The following is a 25,625-nucleotide window of genomic DNA, read 5'->3' on the forward strand; positions in this document are numbered from 1 at the left end:
ACCCACACGTGTAAAGTCAACACCAAAAGCCAAGTCAAACACCGGAAACTAGGTTAAAGTGTTATTCACGTGACCACACGTGCAAAGTCAACGCCAAAAAACCAAGTCAAACACCGGAAACTAGGTTAAGGTGTATTTTGCAAAAAAAAAGTGGTTTTAGGTGTGCTTTCGCCCCCCCTTTCCCTAAATAATGTTGGGAAATTATCTAATTCCCAAATTACCGCTAATCTTTTTTTAATTCCCACCGTACCGTCCACGTCAGCGGTTCAGTGGGAATTTTTTTAAAAACCGGTTTATTAAAAAACCGCTACTTGAAGTAGCGGTATACGATTGAAAACCGCTACTTGAAATAGCGGTTTATTTACGAGAAACCGCTACTTCAAGTAGCGGTTTGTATTTACTAAGTATTTTTTTAACAAAATCACTTCCCTTTTCCCTTGTAAAATAAATCAACTGATCATCCCCAAAAAAAAAAAAAAGTCGACACTCCTCAGTCCTCACCATCATCAATCCCCGCGCCGGAAGTTGTAATCGCCGCCGTCACCGACTTGCTCACGGTTGTTTACCGACACTATGGCAAAGAATTAGTGAAATTGTTGTTGGGTTTGCTAAATTACTGGTAAGTTGCTCGTTGTTTGTGCCCTAATTATTTTTTTAATTCAATTATCAAATTAATTGATTTGCTTTTTATGAATTAATAGCTTTCTTAGTTTGTTCTTGTTTGTATTTAGCTTTCGTTGCTTTTTGTTTGCTGTAAAATATAGTTTGTTGCTTTTTCTTTGTTGATCCCGTAAGCATCTTCATTAAAAAAAAAAATCAAATAAATTCTATGCTAAATTCATGTGTTTGACAATTTGTGCTTAAGTGTGTAGTTTTAGTGTTGATGTTAGGACTAATTGAATATTATTGTAGTATGCTTACTGTAGACTTGTAGAGTTCAATCTCTTGGTTTCATAAAAAAAAATGAAAAACAGTTGTTAGCTTTCTCTTTCTTAGTATCTTATTTATAGATTAATGATGTTAGAGTATACCATCAACATTAAGCAATTACATGGGACCATATGCATACATGAAATATTAAATTGTTAGTTGTCTCTTTCTTAGTATCTTATCATTTTGCTGGGACCATTGGCTTTGATTGTATCATATATTTTTACTAGGACCCATTAACAGCTTATTTGTTTTAATTATATAGAGGTGTTTGCATGCTTCATATAGTATAAAATATGGAATGCCAATGAATGCATAGTGGAACTTTAGGATTATTATAACTAGTTTAATTATTAGTCTTGTTATTAAGTTTGCTGATGATTAACCACCATTACATGTGTGCAAGGGGTTTCTAAATAAATTTATATTCGTGCTCGTCTTATTAAAATTTTGCAAAACTAATTTCTTAAATTAATCATGGTGTTTTTAGAATGAAACATGGAGGTACCAAACTACCCTCTATATTGCTATTGGGGTGGGGAAATTAATCACAAAGATGGTGATGTAACGTATAGGGGTGGAAATCAAAAATTTGTTTTTGTAAATCATGGGATGACATATTCACACGTTCTCAACAAGCTATATGAAGAATTGAGTATTGATCCTAGATTTGTGGAGTTGAAGGTGGTTATGCGGTATCCTATGAATGGGGCATATGTCGCAATTCCATTGAATGACGACAATGCTCTTAGGGCTATGTGGATTGCTGTGACTCAGACTTCTTCTATCGCAATGTAATTGTACATTGAACAGGTTTCAAAGGAGCCAGTTGTGCAAACTGATACTGGTTCCTTTCCGGAAACGGATTATTTTTGTAGTAAGGAGCAACCAATTTCCCTTACTAATCAAAGTGTGGGGATAGGCTCATTCACAAGAATGCTTGTTGATCCCGAATATGTCAATGAACATCTTTCAGAGATTAGGTCTCCGACCTCATTGCCTAATGTTGAAACCTCAACAAGCAAACAACCACAAGCCATTCTCGATTCTCTTGACCCAAACAATGTTGATGTTTTTGGGGATGTCGAGATGAATGATACTGATGAAGATGATGATGAATATGTAATTGAAGCTCGTGATAAGGCAATTAAAGATAGCGCTCCTACTACAGACTTCAATGAAGTGCCGCAAGTTGATCCACATTTGAATAACTCATGGATGACTTGGTTAGGAAATGAGACATATAACACGGGTGGGGAATTTGAGGTTGGACAACAGTTTGATTCATTGCAACAACTGAAAGATGCTGTGAAGTCTTACTCCATAGTTAGAAATCAAACCATTCGAGTTGTGGAGGCAGAGCCAGAGAAATATGTTGTTGAGTGCAAGAGGAAAGAACAATGTAGTTGTTCGTGGAGGCTTAGAGGAGTGAAAGATCCAACACTATCTACTTTTAAAATTGTTCGGTACAACGGCCCTCATGCAAGTAATTGTGTTGGTGACATCGACTCCGTGGATCATAAGCTACTCACTTCTGAGTTTGTTTGCAATGCTCTTTTAGATGTCCTTCGCGTTGACCCTTCATTGAAAATCAAGACAATAGTGCAACTTGTGAAAGAGAAGTTTCAGTTCTCAATAACCTACAAGAGAGCATGGTTAGCGAAACAAAAGGCAATAAAACTCATTTATGGGGATTGGGAGGGTTCATTTCAAGAGTTGCCTAAGTACATGCAAGCGTTGAAGGAATCAAATGCTGGAACTGTTGTTGAGTGGAGGTTGTTACAGAGTACGGTACCTGGAACTTATGTTTTCCAACGAGTTTTTTGGGCATTCAAGCCATGTATTGATGGATTCCGTCATTGTAGGCCCCTTATCACTATTGATGGAACTCATTTATATGGAAAATACAAAGGGACTCTACTTATTGCTATGGGAACCGATGCTAATTTTCAATTATTCCCCCTTGCGTTTGCGGTTGTTGAAGGAGAAAACAATGATAGTTGGTCTTGGTTCATGGCTTGTATTAGAGCTCGGGTAACAGATAGAAAAGGTCTATGTGTGATATCTGATAGACATGCTGGCATTTTAGCAGCAATGGATGAGGTTGGAAGTGGTTGGGAGCAGCCCAATGCCTATCACAAGTATTGCACACGTCACTTGGCTTCTAATGTGAATTCAAAATTTAAAAGTGTCGTCATAAAGAACCTTTTTGGCAAAGCAGCTGATGCAAGGCAGAAGAAGAAGTTTGATCACTACATGAACAAAATTGGTCACTTGAATGTAGAGGCTCGTCGGTACTTGATGGAGATTCCATACTATAAGTGGTCCATCCACCATGATGGTGGTTTAAGGTTTGGTGTGAAGACTACAAATATGTCAGAAGTTTTCAATGGAGTCTTAAAAGGGGCTCGTTGTCTCCCGATAACTGCCTTAGTGCAAATGACCTTTTTTCGAGTGAACTCCTATTTTGCAACTAGACGAAGTTGGAGTAAAAGAAGACTTGAAGAGGGCCATGAGTTATCAAAAAAGGCTACAAAGACAATAGAGGCCAACATGGAGAAAGCCATGCACCATGAGGTTGTTGCTTTTGACTATGATGCCATAGGGTTGTATCAAGTTAGGACAGGTCGTGGAAGGAGAAAAGCTGGTAAAGGTGGTAACTCCCACACTGTGAATTTGATGAGAAAGACATGTACTTGTGAGAAGTTGAAAATATACAAGTTACCATGCTCTCATGTCCTAGCAGTTTGTCGGCATCGAAGCCTATCACACTCAGATTTTGTGGATTCTTTTTTTAGGACCGTCGAATACGGACATTCTTACTCGAAGTGTTTCACACCAGTTCCTGATCCTTGCCATTGGTCCACTTACAATGGGCCTAATGTTGTAGCCAACCCAGATCTAAAAAGAGGCTCAGGCCGACGATCTACTAGAATCAGAAATGAAATGGATGAGCGTCCATATCGTGTCAAGAAGGCATGCAGTGTTTGTCGACGACCTGGGCATAACAAGAAGACATGTCCTATAATTAGTGGTGGTGTTGGATCATCTGGGTAACGACCATTAGATATTGCTAAAATGCTTAAATTGTGTTCTAAAAAATTGAAATCTTATTTATTATTATTTTTTTCCTTATGCATGCTTGAAATTAATTAAATTTCCTCTTATCATGCAGGTCCCATGGATCCGGTGATTCGACCAGGCCCAATTGATTCATCTGTTCTACGGTTGCAAACTTCCCATAGGAGTCATGATGTTTGGAGTGGTGTGGCTGATAGAGTTTTGTCAGTTAGGGAGCATGTGGTCAGTTTGGGACGTGAATGGAGGGTAGAGGGTAGAGTACTAGACTATGTGAAGCGCATTGGGTTTTACGGTGTGCATAGAATAGCAGGTGGAGGGTTTTTGCTTGACCGTTCTCTTCTCACTGCGTTGGTTGAGAGGTGGAGGCAGGAGACACATACTTTCCATCTTGTGGTGGGAGAGGCCACCATTACTTTACAGGATGTCGCCGTTTTGTTAGGTTTGAGAGTTCATGGCCCACCTGTCATTGGTCCTCCGTTCGAGGGATGGCATGACCTTGTTGAGGAGTTGCTTGGAGTTCGACCTGGCGTTGATGATAAGGATAAGCCATTTCTAGAGGGATCTTCTTTGAAGTTGACATGGCTCAGACGACACTTCTCACAGATTCCAGAGGGACCTGATGAGGTTACTGTTCAGCGACATAGTCGTGCTTACATTCTTACTCTCATGGGATCTATTCTCTTCGCTGACAAGAGTGGCGATGCTGTGTCACTCTACTACTTGCCGTTACTTAGAGATTGGGAGACAGCTTCGACCTATAGTTGGGGGAGTGCGACTCTTGGTTTTTTGTACCGTCAGCTCTGTCGAGCATGTCAGAGAGGAGCGTGTCAGATTGGAGGCCCACTTATTCTAGTGCAGTTGTGGTCATGGGAGCACATTTGTATTGGTCGACCCTATGTAAGGAAGCCTCGAGATCAGCCGCAAGAGGACCTTCAGGAGGAGGATGATATTTTAGGGACTCAGCATGAGCGAGGTGTTGACTCCTTGGCGTGCAGGTAGTGTATTGCTTACAGTTTTAGTTCTTACATTGTTGTCCCTAATGAGAACTAAGAATTATTATTAACTATTTTTACAGTTGGCTACGTGTACATCTTTCGTGTGCGCATACTGCTTCTGGACTCTCATACTATCGAGATGCGTTTGACCATCAGCAAGAGGACCAGGTATAATCGTTACTTTGTTATGCATTGGCATTTGTTCATTGTAATAGTTATATTAACTTATACAAATAATATACATATTTTGGGAATTAGATGATTTGGCAGCCATATACCGAGGCGGTTATGGAGCGACTTCCAGAGATTTGTCGTTCTGACATTCACATTTGGCGTACACGCGCCCCTCTTATTTGCTTTGACGTCGTTGAGTTCCACCTCCCAGATCGAGTCATGCGTCAGTTCGGGTTAGAGCAGCCGATCCCAGAGGCAGTAGACACGGACGTTGCTCTACACAAGAAGGATCGAAGGGGACAGCGTAACTGGGAGATTCGACATTCAGACCATGTACATGACTGGGGTCGACGAGAGGCATTAGTAGTCCAGGGTAACCCGTTCACTGGGACTTCTTCACTACTCATGACAGAGTACATGGCTTGGTACCATCGCATCACGAGGTTGATCATTACTCCACCTTCGCAGCCACGCCCCCCAAGTCATTACCAGCCATCTAGCTCTGACCTAGTACTTGTATGAACTTCATTTCAATTCAATTATAAAGTAGTTATTTCGTTTTTGAATTCATTGTACTAGCATTAAAACTAACTTCAATGCAGGCACATGCAGTTGCTGATTTGCACGCGAAGCTATCGGGAGCTACTGAGACCATCTCTGACTTGCCACCAGACAAGGCTCTACCATTTGCCATTCAAATGATACAGAGTCTGACATCATTTTGTGGGCAGACCTTGTCTAGGGTGGGGCATTCACACCTTATTGACCAGCCTCGAGTGTCCACCTCGCTATCTTCTTCTGCTTCTATTGTGCACACTCGGCCGATTAGACCACCATCCCGTCGTGGTGGTCATTCATCACGTGCTTTTCGTCCACCGACTCCCATTCACTCTCCCTTGCATGCTCCTTCCCCCTCTCCCTTACATGGTCCTTCTCCCTCTCCTACAGTTCGACATCCGCCAGTTGTCACTTCTGCTCCACTTTTTCCACCTCCCCCACCCTCTCCTCCTCCTCAAACTCTACTTGTTTCTCCTCAACATACCATCATCACATCTCCTCCACTAGTGCAACACCGGTATCAAAGAGTTCGATGGCGTGGAAATAGTAAGTCTCAGCTTGGAGTTGGAGTTGGCCTACATGATATTCCAGAGGACGAGACACCTACATCACCTTCATCATCACTTCATGGGAAGAAGCAACGTACGAGCTAGGTGTATATTTTGGTACCATTGACATATGCTATTTTGCAAATGATTAGTATTTCAGACTTTGTTTATAATTAATATTTGATAAGTATTTGACTTTGCTCTTAGATTACCTTAATACAATTTTGACTTCCATGGATTAGAATGTTTAAGTAAGTTGTTATTTATGGTGGTTGTGTAGAAGATATGGTATACGGACTTTGCAGGCTGAAAATAGTAGGTTTTAAGGTTTTACAGGTACACTTGCAGGTTTTTTTTTTTGGTTGATTTACTAATATTTTGTTTTAAAAAAAAATTTACAGCAAAAACCGCTACTTGAAGTTGCGGTGTCTGTTATATAAACCGCTACTTCAAGTAGCGGTGTATAATCTGTAAACCGCTACTTGAAGTAGCGGTGTTGTGATGAAAACCGTCACTTCAAGTAGCGGTTTATGCAATTAAAACCGCTACTTGAAGTAGCGGTTTTTCTCAGAACACCGCTACTTCAAGTAGCGGTTTGTTGCTGGACCGAAAAAAAAAAACCGGTTTGTTCTCATTAGCTTACGTGGACGGTACGGTGGGAATTAAAAAAAGATTGGCTGTATTTTGGGAATTGTGTTTTCCCAACATTATTTAGGGAAAGGGCTCGAAAATTTTTATAAGGTGTTTTTTCCACAAAAAAGGTGTTATAAAAGGTGGTTTTTTTGCAATTTTTCCAAAAAAAAATAAATTTATGGGCTTATATGTAAGTTTGTCAAAAGTTTAGGGATTTTTATTTAGTGTCCATCCAATTTTAACAATGTTATTCAATGTACATATAAAATGGTCAAAGGTAGTAAGGCATGTAGATAGTGCGAAAAGTCAAAGAGGGAACTAAAACTTTAATTACAGAGTAATATATATACAGTCACTGGTTAATGGGATTTACAACTAAAACTCATTTATGCAGCAGTCTAAAAATAAAAATTCAATCCAATCTTGTATGACTTGTATCGGATTTGCTGGTCGGCATTGCACGTATTGTGCTAGCCTGCGAAAATTCAGATACATTCATCAAAAAACTGGCTCTTGCTACGCATATAACCCAGTAGTTTTTCCACAGCTTTCTATCACTATTGTTTGTTAAGTGGCTTCTGCTGTTCCGAATACCGGAAGAGTAATGAAAAAACTGCAACTATATGCTCCCAGTTGATCAACCCCATATACAATGCTGCCTTCCTGGTCTTCTTCCTAAGGGACGTAAGTTCTTGATCCTCATAACCTTGACCAATTACTTCAATATTTCACCAATGTTAGACATGAGTTTGGGCAAATTTGATGCCTTAATGGTATAAAAAGCAGGGTTATCAAATATTCAACACATTATATGCCTGACACACTTTCTTAAGAAATATTGATCAAATTATCCATGCATTCGGACCAAGTACGTCATCTTTACAAAACTGTACACGGCAACTGACAAAAGTGCATCACATTGGTTGAGACTGGAGAGATAAATACCACCAATGTCCATCACAAACTAGTAATTTCCGGATTTTCTCTCTCGTAAATTACAGCCAAGTTGACTAAATGGCGCATGGTTGGTCTTCCATGTGGGCAGTTCCATGGAGACTTCAGTTCAGCCAAGTGTTCAAGGATCTGTTATTGTGCATGAGAATCACACAATGAATCATGTCACAAGAAACTAAAGCTAATATCATACAAACTAACTATGCTGCAGCAGGGAAGGGATAAATTCAGCATTTTGAAAGAGAATTTAATCATTCAGTTATGCGGTTATGCCAATGCAAGAGAAAGAAAAAATCACACCAAAACTCAACCTTAAGAGGGAGGGATGAGGGGAGGGGGAGCACCAACAGGGCTGGGCTTTGCTTTGCTTTAGTGATGTTCGTTGCAGTTTGAAAAAAATTCTTTCCAGGACAATCTCTTGAATATTCAGTCTCTATTCAAATAACAGATTCTGGGAACCCACGCAGTAAGACTACCTCTCATGGAAATGGGATGTGTGAGTTAAAATATAATGGGCACGTTTCGACATTTAGGACCACTAAAATGGCTGTCTTTCTTGCCATAATTGACATCCCATAATTGCCAAGGCAGATGAAGAGGAAGAGTCCGACAAGGCTTTTAGATGAGGTCTTCTACTGTTGGCATGCCTTGCGGATTCCTACTCAGAACCAATTAGCAGTCAAACAAAGACAGGTTTAAGTCCCCCTGTGTCCACTAATAGGCAGGTTGCGGTATACTGGTATTCATAGAGTAATATACAGGTGATGGCAAAGAGGAAAAGAAGCATTTAGGATAGAATGGCTTGCCACTGTTTAACAGGAGCTCTTTTTTTGCCTCTGGTTAAGCCTCTTCCTATGCAGGACGTCGCAAGCTCCTCGTCCTCTATAGGGGGCAGCCCATTAAATAGGTATAGTAAGAAGTTAGAAATCCCTATATAAGATACTTAAAAAAATAGGGCCTTTAATAGAGACCATGACCACAACCTCCACCAGCTGACGTGTCTGACTTTCATAAAGTATGCAAAGTGCTTGCTTCAGGAACCCCGGAGTGGGGGCATGCCCTGGTTTTAAGAGAGTTCATTAAAATGTAAAGGCACCTTCCCCTCCTCATTAAAAGAGTTTATTAAAAAGTAAAGGGGCCTTCCCACGGGAAGAATTTCCTCTAATGATACACCCCATGGCTCAAATATAGAAGCCTGTCCAGGGAGCCCGCACTAAACTAGACTTTCTTTTGCCTATTAGTCGGCCGGCTTTGAGCAACCTTTGTATTTTCTACTTGAAATTCCTAGAAATCACAATTCTCCTATTATGAAGTAATCTACCCTCGCTACTGTAAACTCGCTTACCATCTTCAGCAATCTCCACTTCCTACAAAATTGCTTCCACTACCTACGAAATTACAGAATTTGCTTCCACTTCCTACAAAATTGCAGCTACCCAGACTGCAGTTTGGCAGGGTCATCATCCGTCTCAAATATTATAAGTTTAAGGTAATTCTCGTGTTAAGTGTTAAGTCCAAGCAAAGAAATACGTAGTATAAAAGAAACAAACATCAAAGAGAATTCACTCTCAGAATACGGCAGACATTACCTTTTGCATTTCATTCCTTCCAAGTGCATCACCAATCATAATTGATGACCTGCAGGCACGCGATGCTAGCATTGCACGTACTCTCGAGGGGCAGATTGAGTCAGAGGTATCCATCTTATAAGTACTCATAATCGAGCATTCTCCATGACCATCCGAAAGAGTAGATATGAGCTCTTTTACATCTGTACTAGAATAGAAAGCACATTATGAACATCCATAGCGACAATAGCTGCACCGAAAGAAACTTAGAAACAGAGATATACACATGTTAAGCATTATTCTAGAATGATAAAATCATCTATTCATTTTCCCAATATCTGAAGGCCAAGCAATTGACGTTTTTTTTTAAACCCAGAAAATATTGCTTGAAAACTAAGAGTACTCTTTGATTATAATACAGCTAGCAGAGGACAACATTTTCTTTCTGCCATGACTAGTTATACAGAACATGGCAACAAGAATAGCACTTATTATATCCAATGGATCAGATAAAAGCTTAATTGACATGATACTCAAAACTTTACTAAAAACTCTCTATGGTGCCAAGGTAGAGCAGAGGAAAAAGTTGTGCTAATAACTTGGAAAAAGAATTTTGGACTTTCCAGAAACATAAAAGAAATCCAAGCACCAGGCAATATGGTGCTTACCTAAGTCCATAATTATGTGTCTACTCATCAGTTTAAACACTCATGAGGTATGATTAATAGAGATTTTTTTCTTGGGGTGCAAGCCTTGTAGGATTTTAGTTGTGTAGCTAAGTAGCTTTAAGATGATGTTCTCATCAATTCATCATCTACATAATAAACACATGTCAGCTTTTTCTTAACATGAAACTTCACACTTATTGAGACCCGCGGGGGGGGGGGGGGGGGGGGGGGGGGGGGGGGGGGGGGTGTGATGAAAGAATGCACGGTTATCTGGTGGAAGAAGTACATTACAAATACAGGGTTCTTGAAGACTTAAAGCAAAAAAAACAGGCTGCTCTTGGCCTAGAGATGCTATTCTCACAAAGCTATGTTCTGTTTGCATTCGATACAAAGAAATTAACTCAAGTTGTACTGAGACAAGTAGCATATGAAGAGGATACTGAACCAACACAGACTGCCACTGATGATTTTAATAGCTAAAGACCATGTTCAGCAGCGGCAAAGGTGGGTACAGGAAATAAATGACTACTTAGCATGAAAAGAGCATATAACCAAGTATTGCAAGAGTATTTCGAGGTTCAATGGAAGAGTTCAGGATGTTGAACGACAACGTTGATAATGCTATAGATAATCCTAAAGAAAAGACTTAGGTAGTTGGGTGGTTAGAGAGTGATGTACTCATGTACTGATGATCAGATTTCTTCTGAAAAGGTTTCAGAACAATGGATGTGACAATTTATCCAACAAATGCGACTAATTAATTTGCAGTATGAATACATTACCTTCAACTCCAAATGTTATATTTTTACTGAAGGGCACAGACTTCAATTTAAAGCGGTTGCCTGGGATGAATCTAGATCCTCTTCCAAGATAAAACCATTTTTCCTACAGTCATCACAATTAAAATGTGAGATGAAGTGACAAACATGTCATGCTAAAGGAACACATAAAGCAAGGGTCCTAAGCATACAAACAAACCTCAAAACTGTAAAAAAACAGCATGATAAATGGAGATTGGATAGTAATCCCAAAATCTAAGGTACATAAAGAAGATAATAAAAAATAAGTGCACTCAATAGTTAAATACAAATGCAGCTTGCCAGATTGCCTGGCTTGTTTAATCCTTAATGTCTAACCCCATATATAGAATTTTTAGAGACCAATAATTTAAGCATAAATTGCTTCCCTGAACACAGAGTTATGTCTCTGATGAAACTACCAATTATCCCATAGGTTTCAAATGCCTTAACATAGATTTTACTTAGGTCTCACTTCACCAGCCTAAACTTTAAGACCAGCAATTTTAATGGCCCACCACTCACCATTTTCCTACACATCAGTGTAATGAACCTAAATCTCCAGTTTCTTTCCATGGAATATCTAAAAATCCTTCCAAAGTGAGTAAAAGTTAAATATATTAAGTGATGCTCTATGCTCTAGCTAACTGATCAACTGAGACAAAAGAGTGTTTCCAAGTAGTTATTTTTTTAAACTGATGATGATATTGTCATATCAGCATGATCATAGGTCCAGTTAATTTTGGACTCCTTTTCTAAGAGCTAGAGTAGATTTAAAAGCCACAAGGCCCAGCTCCATCAACCCTGAATTTAATAGGCGCATAAATATAATTTGTGGTCGGATTACAATTCATCACAAAGATGATAAAATATTAGGGAAAATCCCTAAAATAGTGTACATTACACCATTGCAGAGTTTAAGTTGGACCATTAAGTCTACAATGGGCAAAAGTCTATCCAGAATTCCAGATTGGGTTGGATCGTTGAACACAACTTAGCCAAAGATTATACTTACTAACTTAACCACCCCCACCCCCAACAACTCCCATAAAATACTTAGAAAACCCCTAAAATAGTATACATCACAGCCAAGAGGGATATGGATCAACCCTTAAGCAATAGACAGGTTGACTGCCTAGTGCCTATTATTGATTTGCAAGGAAAGGGTGATATATTAAAATTGAGTAGAAAAAAAATACATGGCACGTTACTTGCATGGGTAGATTAAATGGAATGTACAAAAAAACAAACAGCCAGTGAGATGAGGAAGCAGAGGCAAGGTATAGATATCTAGGTTACCTAATTATATCCATATGCATTGAGGTAACTATTTCCTCTTCTGGGGACAATTCCAACCTGACTGGCCTGCATGTACAAAGAGATAATACAAGAAATAGCTTAAGATAGGCCTTACAAATGTACATTGAAATTTTAAGAAATGCAAGTATAGCCGGGCAATAAAATATCATTTAAGCTTCAATCATATACACCTACATATGCACAATTATCTCCCTGAAATGCCAACAAGCACAAAAAGGAAAGAAGAGAAAGGTGAAAGAACATGTCCGAGATAAGAAAAATGACAATAGAAATAAGAAGGGGGGAAGAGGTTTCATGGAGCCTGCATTAAAGGATAGAGTTCATAGGCTTCTGCAAGCGAGATATTTTGACCTTCTAAGGGCATGTCACACACTGCTCAAATGGTGAAACTATCTACGTCTTCTGCTGATATGCCACAAAGTATTAATGAGAAATATGCTCTTTATTGGCTGCTGGAGTCAATACAGGGAATCAAATTTACACTTTTGGCTTATGGCCGATCTCAATGTCAAAATTTGTTGAATAATAAACCTCTCAAGTGTCACCACATGTAAGTGTCCCACATTGGTTGAAGAAGAGAGAATTAAACACTTTATAAGGCTAAGGGGCTACTCCTCCTATCGCCATATGGTTTTGGGATGGAACCTCCTTGGACTTGTGAAGTGGACTCTCTCTCTTGGTTTGCGGGTGCGGTCCAGGCCCGCGTTTATCAAAATTGCTCATACAATAGCCAACGATAAGAGGTAGACAAGTGACTTGTAAATTGCTACAATCAAAACAGAAGGCATCACAAAGCACGGTCAACAAGTCGGAATTTGCTGTGCAAGCTGAATTCCACAATAGTTGAATTCCTATTCATCACAAAGACGATGAGGCTACAGTAATCTTTTCTAGCAAAAATTCTAAAAGACAGCCATTGTAAACTATCAAAGCAGAAAATCTGAAAGATGAGCGTGAAAACGGTAACAAGAAAACTTCATTCTTGGTCACAAAACTGATAATTAATTTGATTCAGTTGCAGTCCAGTCCAAATTTTAGCAAGAGTAGGCTGGACTAATAGATATACACACAATAAATAGCAATTGATGCATGTGTGGTAGCTGTTTAAATTAGACTGTTGGAGGTCAAAAGAATGATGACACGTATACACGATCTAGAACTCATCTTGTCACTTACCATGATCAATCCTTTAATCTGCAAATGACAATAAAGTGGAGATGTAATAAACCAACACTATTCATGCTAGAAAGGGGTGCAATCTAGTTCTCAGGAGGAAATAATTAGTTCCTTTGAAGCCCATCAAGGATTGGACATTATACTGCTATTGCAACTGTGACTGCAGGTGGGAGGTTCAAGAACTACTCTACTAAGTAAATAGAGCAGAATCTTTGACTTAGATAAAATGGGTGAAAAGAAATAATAAAGAGAAAAGGATACTGAAACTCTTGAAACAAGATACAGTAGGCAAAAGCTTGATGCTTGCTTCTAATGGATTTCAGAAATCAACTAAATAGGTCCTTCGTAACGATCTCCCCCAAGGGGTTAGGGGGGCAACGTTCCTTTCCTGCCTCCTAGCTTTCACGATTCAAAAAGCATAGCAGCTAATTTTAAACAAATGCACATAAAACATGGGAATTATTCTCAAGATACCCCAATTTATCAGTCTCACTATCCAAGGACCATTACAAACGGCAGAAAAGATTACCACAATAAAGGCTGCTGGTTCATGACTGTTGATTCTGAGAGGCGCTCAAAATTATACTTCTCATCAGCTGCATGCTGGGGATTGAATGCATATATCATTACTTCAGTAGCATGTAAAAACAAGAAGAAACAATATACAAATCTTATCTTGCAGCAAATTAGAAGTAATAATACAGATTGAAATAACAAAAAACTTTGGGTCTGTGGTTATTATGACAGAGTAAAAGAAAAGAGATATGAAGTCCGCTGGCCAAAATTACCTGATCCACAATAAACAAGTCACACAGATTGAAATAACAAAAAACTTTGGGTCTGTGGTTATTATGACAGAGTAAAAGAAAAGAGATATAAAGTCCGCTGGCCAAAATTACCTGATCCACAATAAACAAGTCTTCATCTAGCTTCCCGATAATAAAACCCAAATTGAATTGTCCAATCACCTAAAATTGAATTTGAAAGGGTTAAATGATACAATGAAAATCAACCATGATTAAACAAAATGCAATGAACTGCCTGAAATATGCATCATACTCGATACTTTTAGAGGGGGGGGGGGGGGGGGGGGGGGGGGGGGGGGGGGGGGGGATGCTAGTGAGAGCTCCAGCCTGCTACAGTATTAGATATACCAATTGAAGTTTGGAGTGTAAACTGTAAAGCAGGGGTAAGACGTAACATAGCATAGCCTTGTTCAAGCAAGCAGTTCTATATTAGTTGAAACAAAGTCAATGGGGTAGCTTTCACATAGAAAGACAACAACGGGTAAGCTCGGTCAAGGGGATGACGCAGATTAACTCTTTGTGTGGATAGAAAGAAATGGAAGGAAAAGAAGCGAAGAGAAAGGGAGGGGGACAAATTCTCTTGTTTGGGTAAAGGATTGGGGGAAGGAAGGGAAAGGAGAGGGAGGATCCATTTTCCCTCTCTCTTTAATAAGCATAATCCCTCCAATATTGGAGAGATTTGGAAGGAAAATGGAGCTCACCTCCCCCTCCCTTTCTTATCCCTTCCCTTCCTCCTTTTCCCCTCCCCTTCCTTTCCTTCCTTCTTTGCTATCCAAACAAAGCGTAAAGGTTGCAACACCAGAGAAGGCCATCGTACTCTCCATTTCATGTCCAGTAGACAGAGTTGGCGTATCAGTAGTTTAAGCTGTGTTTAGAAATACATGACCTCACCAGTCACCAGAACTTAGAGTTTGGGTCAATCAAGTGGCTCAATGTCACCTACATGTTTTTTTTATTATTATTTATAATAAATAACAGTTTCAAGGCAGTTCAATACTATTTCTCTAATAAATATGAGAGTGTTATTGGCAGCCAAAAAAACAATACAAAGGGAAGAAATTGAAGTGGGTATTATTAAAATTTGGTTTTGAGTCCTGCAGATTAACCCATTTTTAGCCCTAAATTTGGTTTTGAGTCCTGCAGATTAACCCATTTTTAACCCTAACGATTCATCATTTATAGGATTCAGATATTTGGGTTTTATATTCAAAATTTTCATCAAAGCCCAAAGCTTCCAGGTCACATAACATAGAGAACAGTATAGGCTCATTTTTCTCTTGAGACGAAGCCAAACATGACTTCAAAGTCGCATGCTTGCCGACAGGACTTCATGCTAACAATGGACAAGAATTAAAAAGCAGTTGCTCCTCAACCTAGAGGTCAAAGAAATAGCTTCCCTATATCCCATCAAACAGCATAGGCAGGTTGCTAGCAAACTTTGAAGGCTGACACTTTTAACTCCACTGACAAGGCTATCAATTTTTCTACCTTCATCCTGCCGAAGTCTCTTTTCCTAAAAAGCCTTTCTAGTTCAGTGGTTGCAGCAGCAAGAGCCCTAGCTTTCCACTCTTCATTATCCGCTTGCGAAAGCTCTAGTGTCGCAGCAGCATAGCACCTATGTATCATCAATTACTTTATAGAAGACAAAACAAGGAAGAAAACTTAATTCCCAAATTTGATACTTCACAAACCTTTTGGTTGTTGTCCTAGTAAAAGCATCAAAGCTTGAATGAGATATTGATAGTTTCTGCTTCCTCCTTTTCATGAGATCCTTCATATTGAATTGCAAAGTAGAAGAGGCCTTTGGGGCAGATGAAGGAGGAGCGGTACCTAGTAACGACTGGGATCCAAGTGGTGCCTCTTCTAGTTCACTTTCTGAGATTCCACTCCTTGATTCACTTAGTATGATCACATCTGTAGCAGGCACTCGTTTTTCTTGAAGCTGATTGTCCTGAATTTAAGTGAGGTTTAAGGTCCAAATGACCAAATAAATAAACAAGTTAGCAATCCAAAAGAACAAATAAACAAGTTAGCAAGATCTGCATTAAATCTCAGTAACAAACCAAGTCTCAGTACAAGAAACATTTCTACAAGACTTGTGCAGTCATTGAGACAGGGAAACTCTTGGTACATCCTCTAATGCCGTAAGCCCGTAACACTGATCTGATACCATATTGCATTCAGAACACTATATTTAGGCAGAGCAATTTGATTCAGTGATAACATGATTTATCTAGGCAATGAACTCCTAAGAATATCTAGTGAAATATAATTGCCTAAGTTCATTATGCAGAGATATAATCGTCCTCCCTCTTTTAGAGCATCTCCTCTGCTACAGTATAGAGGGGAACCTAAATCCTTTGAAGGCAATAAATCAATTTTAAATTAATCGGTGAAGAATATTGGACAATAGGTCCAAGGTAGTTGCCAAGTTGCCAAATGATAATTACTTCAATTTTCAATAGTAATGTAGCATCTTTGGACCTTTCAACCATGTGACATATATACATTTGGTAAACAGAAAAGGAGCAACTTTTGGTTCTAAAAAAAAGAAGGAAAAAAAATCCATATGAGCATATGCCTATCAAATATTATAGTGTACAACCCCCCCAATCCCACTTACCTGCTTCATCACCTACTGCAAATTGTAAAATTCAATTTTCTTCAGATTTTAGCAAAGCGAACATTGCAACCCACTCCACAAAGACATGTTTCGCAAATTATTAATGTCAACAATACGGATAATTTCTTCATGTTCTCCTTTTAAAAAATTTAAGTTAGCATTCAACAATAGATCTCATTATTCAGATTATTTCATGAGTCCCAAAAAATAAAAAGGGAAATTAGTTCATCATGAAGTAAAGGACACACACAGTAGGCAAGACTTGCACCCAATTTTTAGGTCATGGTCAACAAGTGATTAGATTACTGGTGCTATATTTATTAAGACATAGTCAAAAGAATAATGGTGTGTTTGGTTCAGGAATACCAAGAAAGGGAAAGGTAATCAACTTCCTTGATTCCCTTTTATGATGTTTGTTTGTCTAATTTAATCTTTCCCTTTACCCTTGTGATTACCCAACCTTCTTCTACTCCCTACCCCCCCCCCCCCCCCCTCCCAAGAGAATCACCCTAAGCCCCAAAATCCTCATCAACCAATTACCTTTTGACCCTTGACCGCCACAATAATCAAACCTTATAACACCGCACCACCACCAAAGCGAAACAACCCTCTCGCCCACTCCACCAAAAAACCCACCACTGCACCCAAGATCACCACCATCCCACCGAAAACCCTACCATTGCAGCCAATATGGAGTGCATCAATAACTCCAAAGTCTCAAATCTCATGTTTAAATTCTGATATAATCCTACTATATATGCAGCTACGTTTTCTCTGGGTACAACTAAAGCTTTAAAATAGTAAATGGCTAGTCTTCGAAACTTCTGAAACAAACTATCAACCGAGGAACAATCTGATTAGCATCAAGAACAAAAGGTGTCATTACAAATAGGAGTATTTTTCTTTTTGTGTGTGTGTGAATTTTGAATTGTTCACAAAAAGGTTCATCAAGAGTGTACAGACTAGCATACCTCTATTATCCCTTCCATGCAAGCATCACCATCATTCAGAAGAGGACTGCTTGTTTGACACAAATCTGTTGCAGTTTTAGAATGCTTGGATATTTGATTCTCATAAAGCCCAGCAGAATCGTGAACCTTTGTGGCTGAGCTTACAGCAGCAAATTGCAATTCCAAATCATTGCTTTCTGACTTACATTGAAGCGGTTCATTTCTTAAGATAGGGGCTTCAGATAAGGGCGTAGATAAGTTTTCATACTTCCGCTTTTGCAGAGTAACAAACTTGGTAAGTGAGGATTGAATAGAGGCTGGCCTATTAGCCAAATTATTGTTTGGATCACTTTCAGCTTCTTTAAGGCATTCTTGATCAATATCAATATATGTATTATTATTTTCATGGCTTGGTGAATAACTACAAGTCTTTTTAATTCTGTGGACCCTGAGACCAAAATCCCTGACCTGTGACTTTTGAGCATCATTGCGGAGACCAAAAGATGAAAGATTGTTGCCCTTCCCAATAGAACCTGATATCATGTTATCTTTATTAGCTTGCTTCTCCTCACATACTTCTTCAGCTTGAGCTCTTTTTGATGACTTGCACTGCTCAGAGGGCAGCTGCAATCCCACAGGGCGCGGAGATAAGTGATCATCTTTTTCATCAGGTACATCTACATTGCTAACATTATAAGTGACAGAACTGGATGAATAGATATTCCCCAGAGCTTCTCTCAGAAATTGTAGAATAGAGCCTTCATCAGAGAAAAAAATCTTCCTCTTATCTGGTGTCACATTTACATCATATGCCATAATCGGAACAATGAAGTTTAGAATCACAATGGGATATTGTCGTGAGTTAGCACCTCTATATAACTCATTCACAAGTTTACCTACTTTTGGCATATCAACAGGCCGACCATTAACATAAAAGAATTGCCTGTCACCCATATTTCGTCCACTGCCATAACCTGATTTAGAGACAAAGCCCTCAACTGTGCAGTTACCTGGCAAAGAGATACTCAGTGGCTCTAAACAAGTAAATGTGCTCATGCCAAACAGTGTTATGATGTTATCTTTGAGCGATCCACTTCCTTGAGTTTTCAGGACCACAGATCTTGCACTTTTCCCAGACATATTGGTGCAAACAAATCGAACTCCTTTTGCAATAATAGCATAGGCCTGAAGAAACCAGGTAAAGAAACATAAAGTCAAAATCAGTCAGATCATTCAGGATTTTCATGTTGTATATGTGCAGTTGAATTAATATAAAAATAGTTCCAATTTTCAGAAACACCAAGATCATACTACAAAAGGCCAAATAAAAGACAGAAGCTATTAATAAATTTCCCAAGCAAATGATGGGGGAAGGAGGTGAATCTTCATATTTCAAATCGCGTGACAGCTTTAAATTGTCACCTACTATCTATTTTAACAACAATTAAAAGCAATGTGAACATCTTTTACTCACATTCAATAAAGATACAAGTTTTCCATATTCCTTACGGATATTACGACTGAATTCCTTGCTACGCACAGGCAAATTAGAAAACAGCTTCTTTACAGTTACTGAAGTACCAACTTTCCGTGCTGTCTTATGTTCGGCTACTAATTGGCCAGTGTTGTCAAAAGTCAAGAGTGTAGCAACAGACTCATTTTTTGTTCTAGTTTCCACTGTCAAACTCCCCAGCGCACAAAGGGAACTCAGGGCCTCACCTCTGAAGCCAAATGTTGTAAGAGACTGAAGGTCAGGAAAATCAGCCAGTTTTGAAGTATGATGCTTAAGAGCAAGAACCTACACAAAACCATACCATTAAATCAAAATTTTCATCATCTGCATTTAAATTAAGGCCAGACTATCACCCAAGCACTAATCAACTTAATGGATAGAATGAAAAGTGCCTTAACAAATAAAAGTCCTTGCAATTTTACCAACATATTTATGCATAGTAAAGCATCTTAAGAAAAGTAAAGTGAATGTCAGAAGCCATGCCCTCATCTCAGCATTGGAAGAAAATTGATAAATCCTAGTAGTAACTAGTAAGCCATCACATAATAAGCTGCAGAATGGCTCTCACAAAGCTCATGCCTACAGAATTTAAAAAAAAAAAAAAGTAATAATAATAAATTACAGCTTTGTCCTAGTAAGTAGGTCTAAAAAAGTTGTTTCCTGTGAACTCTTAAAAAGCTAGAATTCCGCTTCAAATTTTCCATATGATTAGAAAATGAATTTAGTCCATTGTAGTTTTAAGACGGGAAAATACAAATAGTGTAATGAACCAGGTTATCCCAACACCACAACCACCTGTTCGGGTCAATGCTAGAAGGAGGAAGCAGCCAATTGAAGTGAGGGAACAACATGACAATCAGCAACAGACAATAAGAGAGCAGAACATTTCAGCAGAAGAATACAAAGCTAATCAATAGAGCACTAAGCGGAGGGGAACTCATTGTTGCAGTAGAACGATTAGGGTATCTTTGTTTGTGGAGAGGGCTTGGTATATAAACTTAGCAATGGAACAGTAGGATGTTATTCGAACTTTGACTGATGTTTTGTGAGAGAATTGTAGCCTAAAGCTGCTAGTGAGACTGAAAGCCTCAAGTTATCACTTTTGTATCCTTCTTTATCCTTTAATCAAATATCCAAGCTCATGCCTTTAAATTACAATAGTTCAATATTAATCTTATCTTTGATAATTTCAGTCCATTACAAAAAGATACTCTTTTTTCTTTGTAAAAAAAAGACGGAAAAAAATTTAACCAAATAAATCTTATCTGATCAAATATATCAAAATTAGTAATAGGGTTCTTCATATGTCGGTGTCACTCCATGGCATTCTTCTAGCATAATGAGCCCCTTCTTTGGATTAGTTTCCCCATTGCACTAATGATCCATAATGATGGAAGCAGTGCGGGATACAAACTAGACACGTTGGCAAGCCCAATCAGAAGAGAGGCATGTAGGTTTTGATAAAAATAAAAATGTACCTCCCAATAAGCTTACTGCTATATAACCTTTTCCCAAGGCAGATGTCCAGAACCTTTGCCTCAAAGAGCTCCCAAAAATCAAGATAGATTCTTGGAAAATACACCATATGGCAGAATTTTCTGTCCAGGAGGCCAGGAATGTAATCAATTACAACCATGACATATGGCAGAAAAACATATGAGACGCTAAAAGAAAAAACCTTCAAGCAACGAAAAAGCGTGTATACATTACAATAAAATAAACAATATCTTTTACATCCCAAAGTGAGATAACAATACACCCTAAGAGTTAATATTGCCAATTGGAATCAACGGGACAAAACCTCCAAAATCTCTACGTGTATATAGCATTCACCATCCAAAAAAATGACTTAGGTGAGTTTGTTTAATGTTGATGAAGTGAGAATTTTTATCCAAATTTGAATTAATTCTCATGTTTGTTAGTTGGGATAGGAAATGGAGGCGGGTTTGGGAGTGGGAAATAATGGCCTTGACTATCATATTATTATTGCCTAAGGGAAGTGAATTATCTGCTTCCCTTAACTACCCAAACCATTTAAATGGGCAAGAACACAACAAATTACCAACCACAAATTTGCATGCTCAATCCCACACTCCAATCCTCATATTCTCAATTTCTCATTTCCACATATCAAATGCCCCCTACATAACGAATGCACGATTACGTGAACTATAAAGCCTGAGTGAAATACCACTACCATCATTAGTTCATTACAAAAACAACAATTAATACCACAACCCATTTAGCAAAAATCCAAGTAAATATACAAAGAAGAAAATATTAGCCATAAACTGTTAATTACATAAACAAAAAATTCAATACTTCAACAATTAGCTAGAATTCTTACATATATTAAAGAAATTAAAAGGCAGACCTTAAAATTGTTGGGGGAAATGCCGCAACCATTGTCAATAACTTGGAACCATTCTTCACCATAATCCTTGAGCGCAATCTCGATGCTCGTTGCGCCGGCATCCAAGCTGTTCTCAACGAGTTCTTTAATGGCAGAGGAAAGGTCCAAAATTACTTGTCCCGCGCAAATTTTATGCACCACGCTCTTATTAATTGGCTTGATCATCGGCGAATTCGCCATTACTGAAGCTCTTCCTGCAATTTCCGCCATTGAAACATTCACCGAAGATTGGAGAGAGAGAAGAAGGAATTTGGGGAGGAGCTGAGACAGTAGAACTGTAGGAGATGGAACCCTAAGTTACTAAGTAAGTACGAAGTACGGAGTGTATGAAGAGCAATTGGAACGTTTTGCCGCCAAATATATTGTGAAGTAAAAAGATTTGCCTCTATGATTCCATTTGTGGATTTTTTTTGTTGGGAATTAATCACTTTTAGGTTTGGGCGATGTCCCGAGTCATTTTTTATATAAAAATAATTATACTCCGTAATGAATTAAAGTGAAATATATTAATCTACTATTAAAACTTTTTTCAAGGTAAACACATCATGTGATTTTGAATAAATTGTTATGTATTTTTGTGTTACATATTTTAAATACATATAACCTATATGAATTATGGATGAGTAAACGAAATAATGAGATTATATTGAAGTGTATGTATATAAGTACAATTAAAAATTTAAAATTTATAAACATAAATTTTTTGTGAGGAAACATTGATGATCGGTTTTAATATGACATGACCTCACATCAATTGTCAAGTCATGACGACACATGGCAAGAATGATGACACGTGGCATGATTACAATTCTTGCCATGAGTTTTAATATATATATATATATATATATATATATATATATATATATATATATATATATATATATATATATATATATATATATATATATCGATTTTTGTCAATAACATCCGTGAAAAAAAAAATTGATTTAAATAATTCAAAACTTTTGATTATTCTACAATAATGCAAGTTTTATACCATTTTTTTTATTAGGCCAAAATGACCAATTACATTAATAACAAATAATTTTTGTTTTCAAGTCAACCAAAAAAATAAAGCTCTTTTCCTCCTTCCCTAACCACCCCCTGCCGCTCCTCCCCTTCCCCCCAAGCCCAAGCCACCCATCCGCCTACCGGTCACCACTGAAACTCACCTTCCCATCGTGTGGATTATTCGCAATGTAGTTGTCTACTACTCACATACCTTCATTGAAGGAGTTGTCAGCAACAATGAGGTCTTCGTCGACCCACAAAACACCACCTCTTACCTCATACCAGCCCCATAAAAGTTATGTAATATTCATTTAGCACTTGTCATATACGGGTTAGCTCTGCCAATGATTTTTGCATCCTATTTTATTTTAAAGCTGATTGCTAATTTCATTTTTCTCTCTCCTCAAGGAATTCTCCAATTACCCTAATTTTCAAGAATAACTCGAAGAATTGAAACTCTTAAAGTAATTTGGACGAATTTGGTGAGAGAAAAGGTAAAAATAATGCAATGGAGGAAAATGAAAAGAATAGGCGGCCCCGGTTAATCTCCTAGATAAACTAGGCATGTGTTATCTAGGGTGTTCTGTCATATCCTGCTAAAAAGAAGGGGTATTATTGTAATTAGCTCGTGACAGAGAATATTGCAAAGTTAATCCCACTAAACGACGTTAGAGTGAAAGGCCTTAACCATAGTTGATGGGAATTAGTGGTCTTACCCGTCACTGTCTTCGAAATCAGTGAAATCCATTGAATTCAACTTGTTCGCCATTGAATTAATTATTTGAACTTCAATCTCTGACCGTCTTTGCTGCTTGGTAAGCGTTTGAAAAGGTATTGTGTCTGAATTGATTTGGTTTTGCTATTTAGATTGCCATTGCGTTTGAATTGATATTTGCGATCCTATTGTGACAGAATTGCTATTGGATTGCTTAGTGCGTTTGAATTGTTATTTGCCTTGCCATTGTGTTTGAATTAGCCAACAAATTTTCTAGATTATACTACTAAGGAAACAAAATGACCCAATTACCAAGATCGGAACCAATTTTCCATATTATACAACTAAGGAAACAAGATTAGCCAACAAATTACCCAATTTTGACATACTTTTTACCGCTAATGTAGACCACTGCTACAATTGGAGAACCGCCAGAAAAACTGACCGAGAACCGGAGTAACTAATCGAGAATCAGTGTACTTTAATTACATTGAACACCACTTCGGGACGACAAAGACATCTCCTTAGTTTGTTGCAGAGCTTTGATAAACACCATATCTTCAAGTCAGTGACGTATCTAGGAATTCGGAAGTGTGGGTTCGGAATCAACAAAAAAAAAAAGGAATGAAAATACATTAATTAAAGATTCAATATATAAGTTCAGATTTCATATTACAAATGGATTACATTTAGGGGAAAAAAAACCTACAAAAGCGTTCGTTGAGTTTTCATAATTTGGGAGTGTATCAATGCATCATCATCACTAACTCTAGCAAATAAGTCTCTCTCAAGAAAAGTGACTATACTATCATTCAATAGCTGATCACCTATACTATTTTGCAACTTATTTTTTTACATAAATCATTGATGAGACACTCATTTCATGCTTGCAGTCGCCACTAAAAGGATCAATGGTAGTCGTATAAGCAAGTAAACCAATTTGTAAGAAGTATGCTTATTTGTTTCAACAAGCATCATAGAAAGCTCATTAATATTCTTCAAGTCTTGCAACTTTGATGGATTAATAATATGCTAAGCTTCTGCTTTGTGTCGAAAATATAAAAAAAAGTATCCTTCAAGTCTCCAAACCTTGCATATTTGTGCATATCATCAATATAAAATCCAAGTTCATGACGAAGTGCAGTCATTGTCATATCATTAGCTGGAAACTCATTGGGATATAACTCAACAAGTCTCATCAACTTAATTTTCTTATCAAATGCCGCAAATGAATTAATCGGATTTAAGCATGACACACAAGTAAGCAAATCCATATTTTCCTCATTAAATCTATTATTGAGCTCTCGGAGTTGTAAATCAATGACACTTATAAACATTTCTACCCGAAATCGGTGGAGACTTCAAACTTTGTCAAAAAAGCATTTCGATCTTCCATGAGAAACATACTTGATGCATATCTGGAAGATAAGTTGAAGAGCCATTCAAATTATATCTTTTCTTAATAATATTCATCTTTTGAGAGGTTATTATAGATAATGTTTAGTTGTTATTTATCATTTATTTTGATAGCTTTAGTTTAGAGATCAGAATAGTTTATCTTTTGATTTTAGAATATTTTAGAGTTTATTTTGCCTATATAAAGGCCCTTAGGTTTCTTTCAAAAAAAAAGGGAGCTTTACGTTGTAACGTTTTGAATAGAGAGAATTGAATTTGAGTTATAGTTTGATCAATTCATATGAATTGTTTTCCGCAAGAGAATTCCATATGTTATTTTGCCGGGAAGGCTACCAATTTTAGTTGTTGTTAAACCTTTGATAGGAATAATAACTCCATATCCTAGTTACAATTTGATCTTTTTTAGATTTAGTTGTTCCATATCTTTTTGATTTAGTTCCTTTATCCCAAAATTGTGTAAAGTCTAAACTACAATCCATCTAAGTTCGGAATTTTAGTGGAAACCATTAAAAATCCGCATCAATCCTTATCATTTATAGAAGGAACTTGCACATCATATGTATCACAAAAGGGAATCACAAGATGTAAAAAGTTTTCCCACCCATGGTCCCTCATATTTTGCAATCACTCCTTAGTCAACGTAACAAATGCCGTGGCATTAACAATATCTTGGTCCCCTCTTTGCAAAGCTTGACGCAATTTCTTAGTTTGATAAGTTTGACGTGTGCTCTCAGGGGTTGGAATGGTAGTAGCCAGAGGAACTGCCTCGTCATTAG

At 37.9% G+C, this 25,625-nt stretch overlaps 1 protein-coding gene and 1 pseudogene across 2 annotated transcripts; one reads left to right on the plus strand and one right to left on the minus strand.

Annotated features, from left to right (window-relative positions):
• Positions 1-1,428: 1,428 nt before the first annotated feature.
• On the plus strand, positions 1,429-3,987 carry LOC145570961 (uncharacterized). Its single transcript, XM_081630074.1, has 2 exons — positions 1,429-1,698; positions 1,744-3,987. Exons 1-2 carry the CDS (start codon positions 1,429-1,431, stop codon positions 3,985-3,987), a joined length of 2,514 nt encoding a protein of 837 aa, XP_081486200.1.
• A 3,231-nt stretch (positions 3,988-7,218) lies between these two features.
• LOC145572117 (DNA mismatch repair protein PMS1-like) lies at positions 7,219-21,998 on the minus strand (annotated as a pseudogene). Its single transcript, XR_014096688.1, has 11 exons — positions 21,669-21,998; positions 19,256-19,579; positions 17,803-18,966; positions 15,900-16,159; positions 15,697-15,823; positions 14,302-14,370; positions 13,932-14,005; positions 12,206-12,271; positions 10,892-10,994; positions 9,463-9,644; positions 7,219-8,002 (listed from the first exon to the last, which is right to left on the minus strand). The product of XR_014096688.1 is annotated as a DNA mismatch repair protein PMS1-like (transcript).
• Between the last annotated feature and the right edge of the window lie 3,627 nt (positions 21,999-25,625).

This window comes from Chenopodium album, chromosome 12 (assembly GCF_948465745.1).
Source record: "Chenopodium album chromosome 12, dcCheAlbu1.1, whole genome shotgun sequence".
In the NCBI taxonomy this organism is placed as follows: domain Eukaryota; kingdom Viridiplantae; phylum Streptophyta; class Magnoliopsida; order Caryophyllales; family Amaranthaceae; genus Chenopodium; species Chenopodium album.

Excerpts from the sequence above, each read along its gene's own strand:
- LOC145570961 (XM_081630074.1), top strand. The coding sequence starts at position 1,429 with ATGGAGGTACCAAACTACCCTCTATATTGCTATTGGGGTGGGGAAATT. Across the intron at positions 1,699-1,743 it reads TTAGGGCTATGTGGATTGCT|GTTTCAAAGGAGCCAGTTGT; the intron begins GTGACTCAGACT and ends TACATTGAACAG.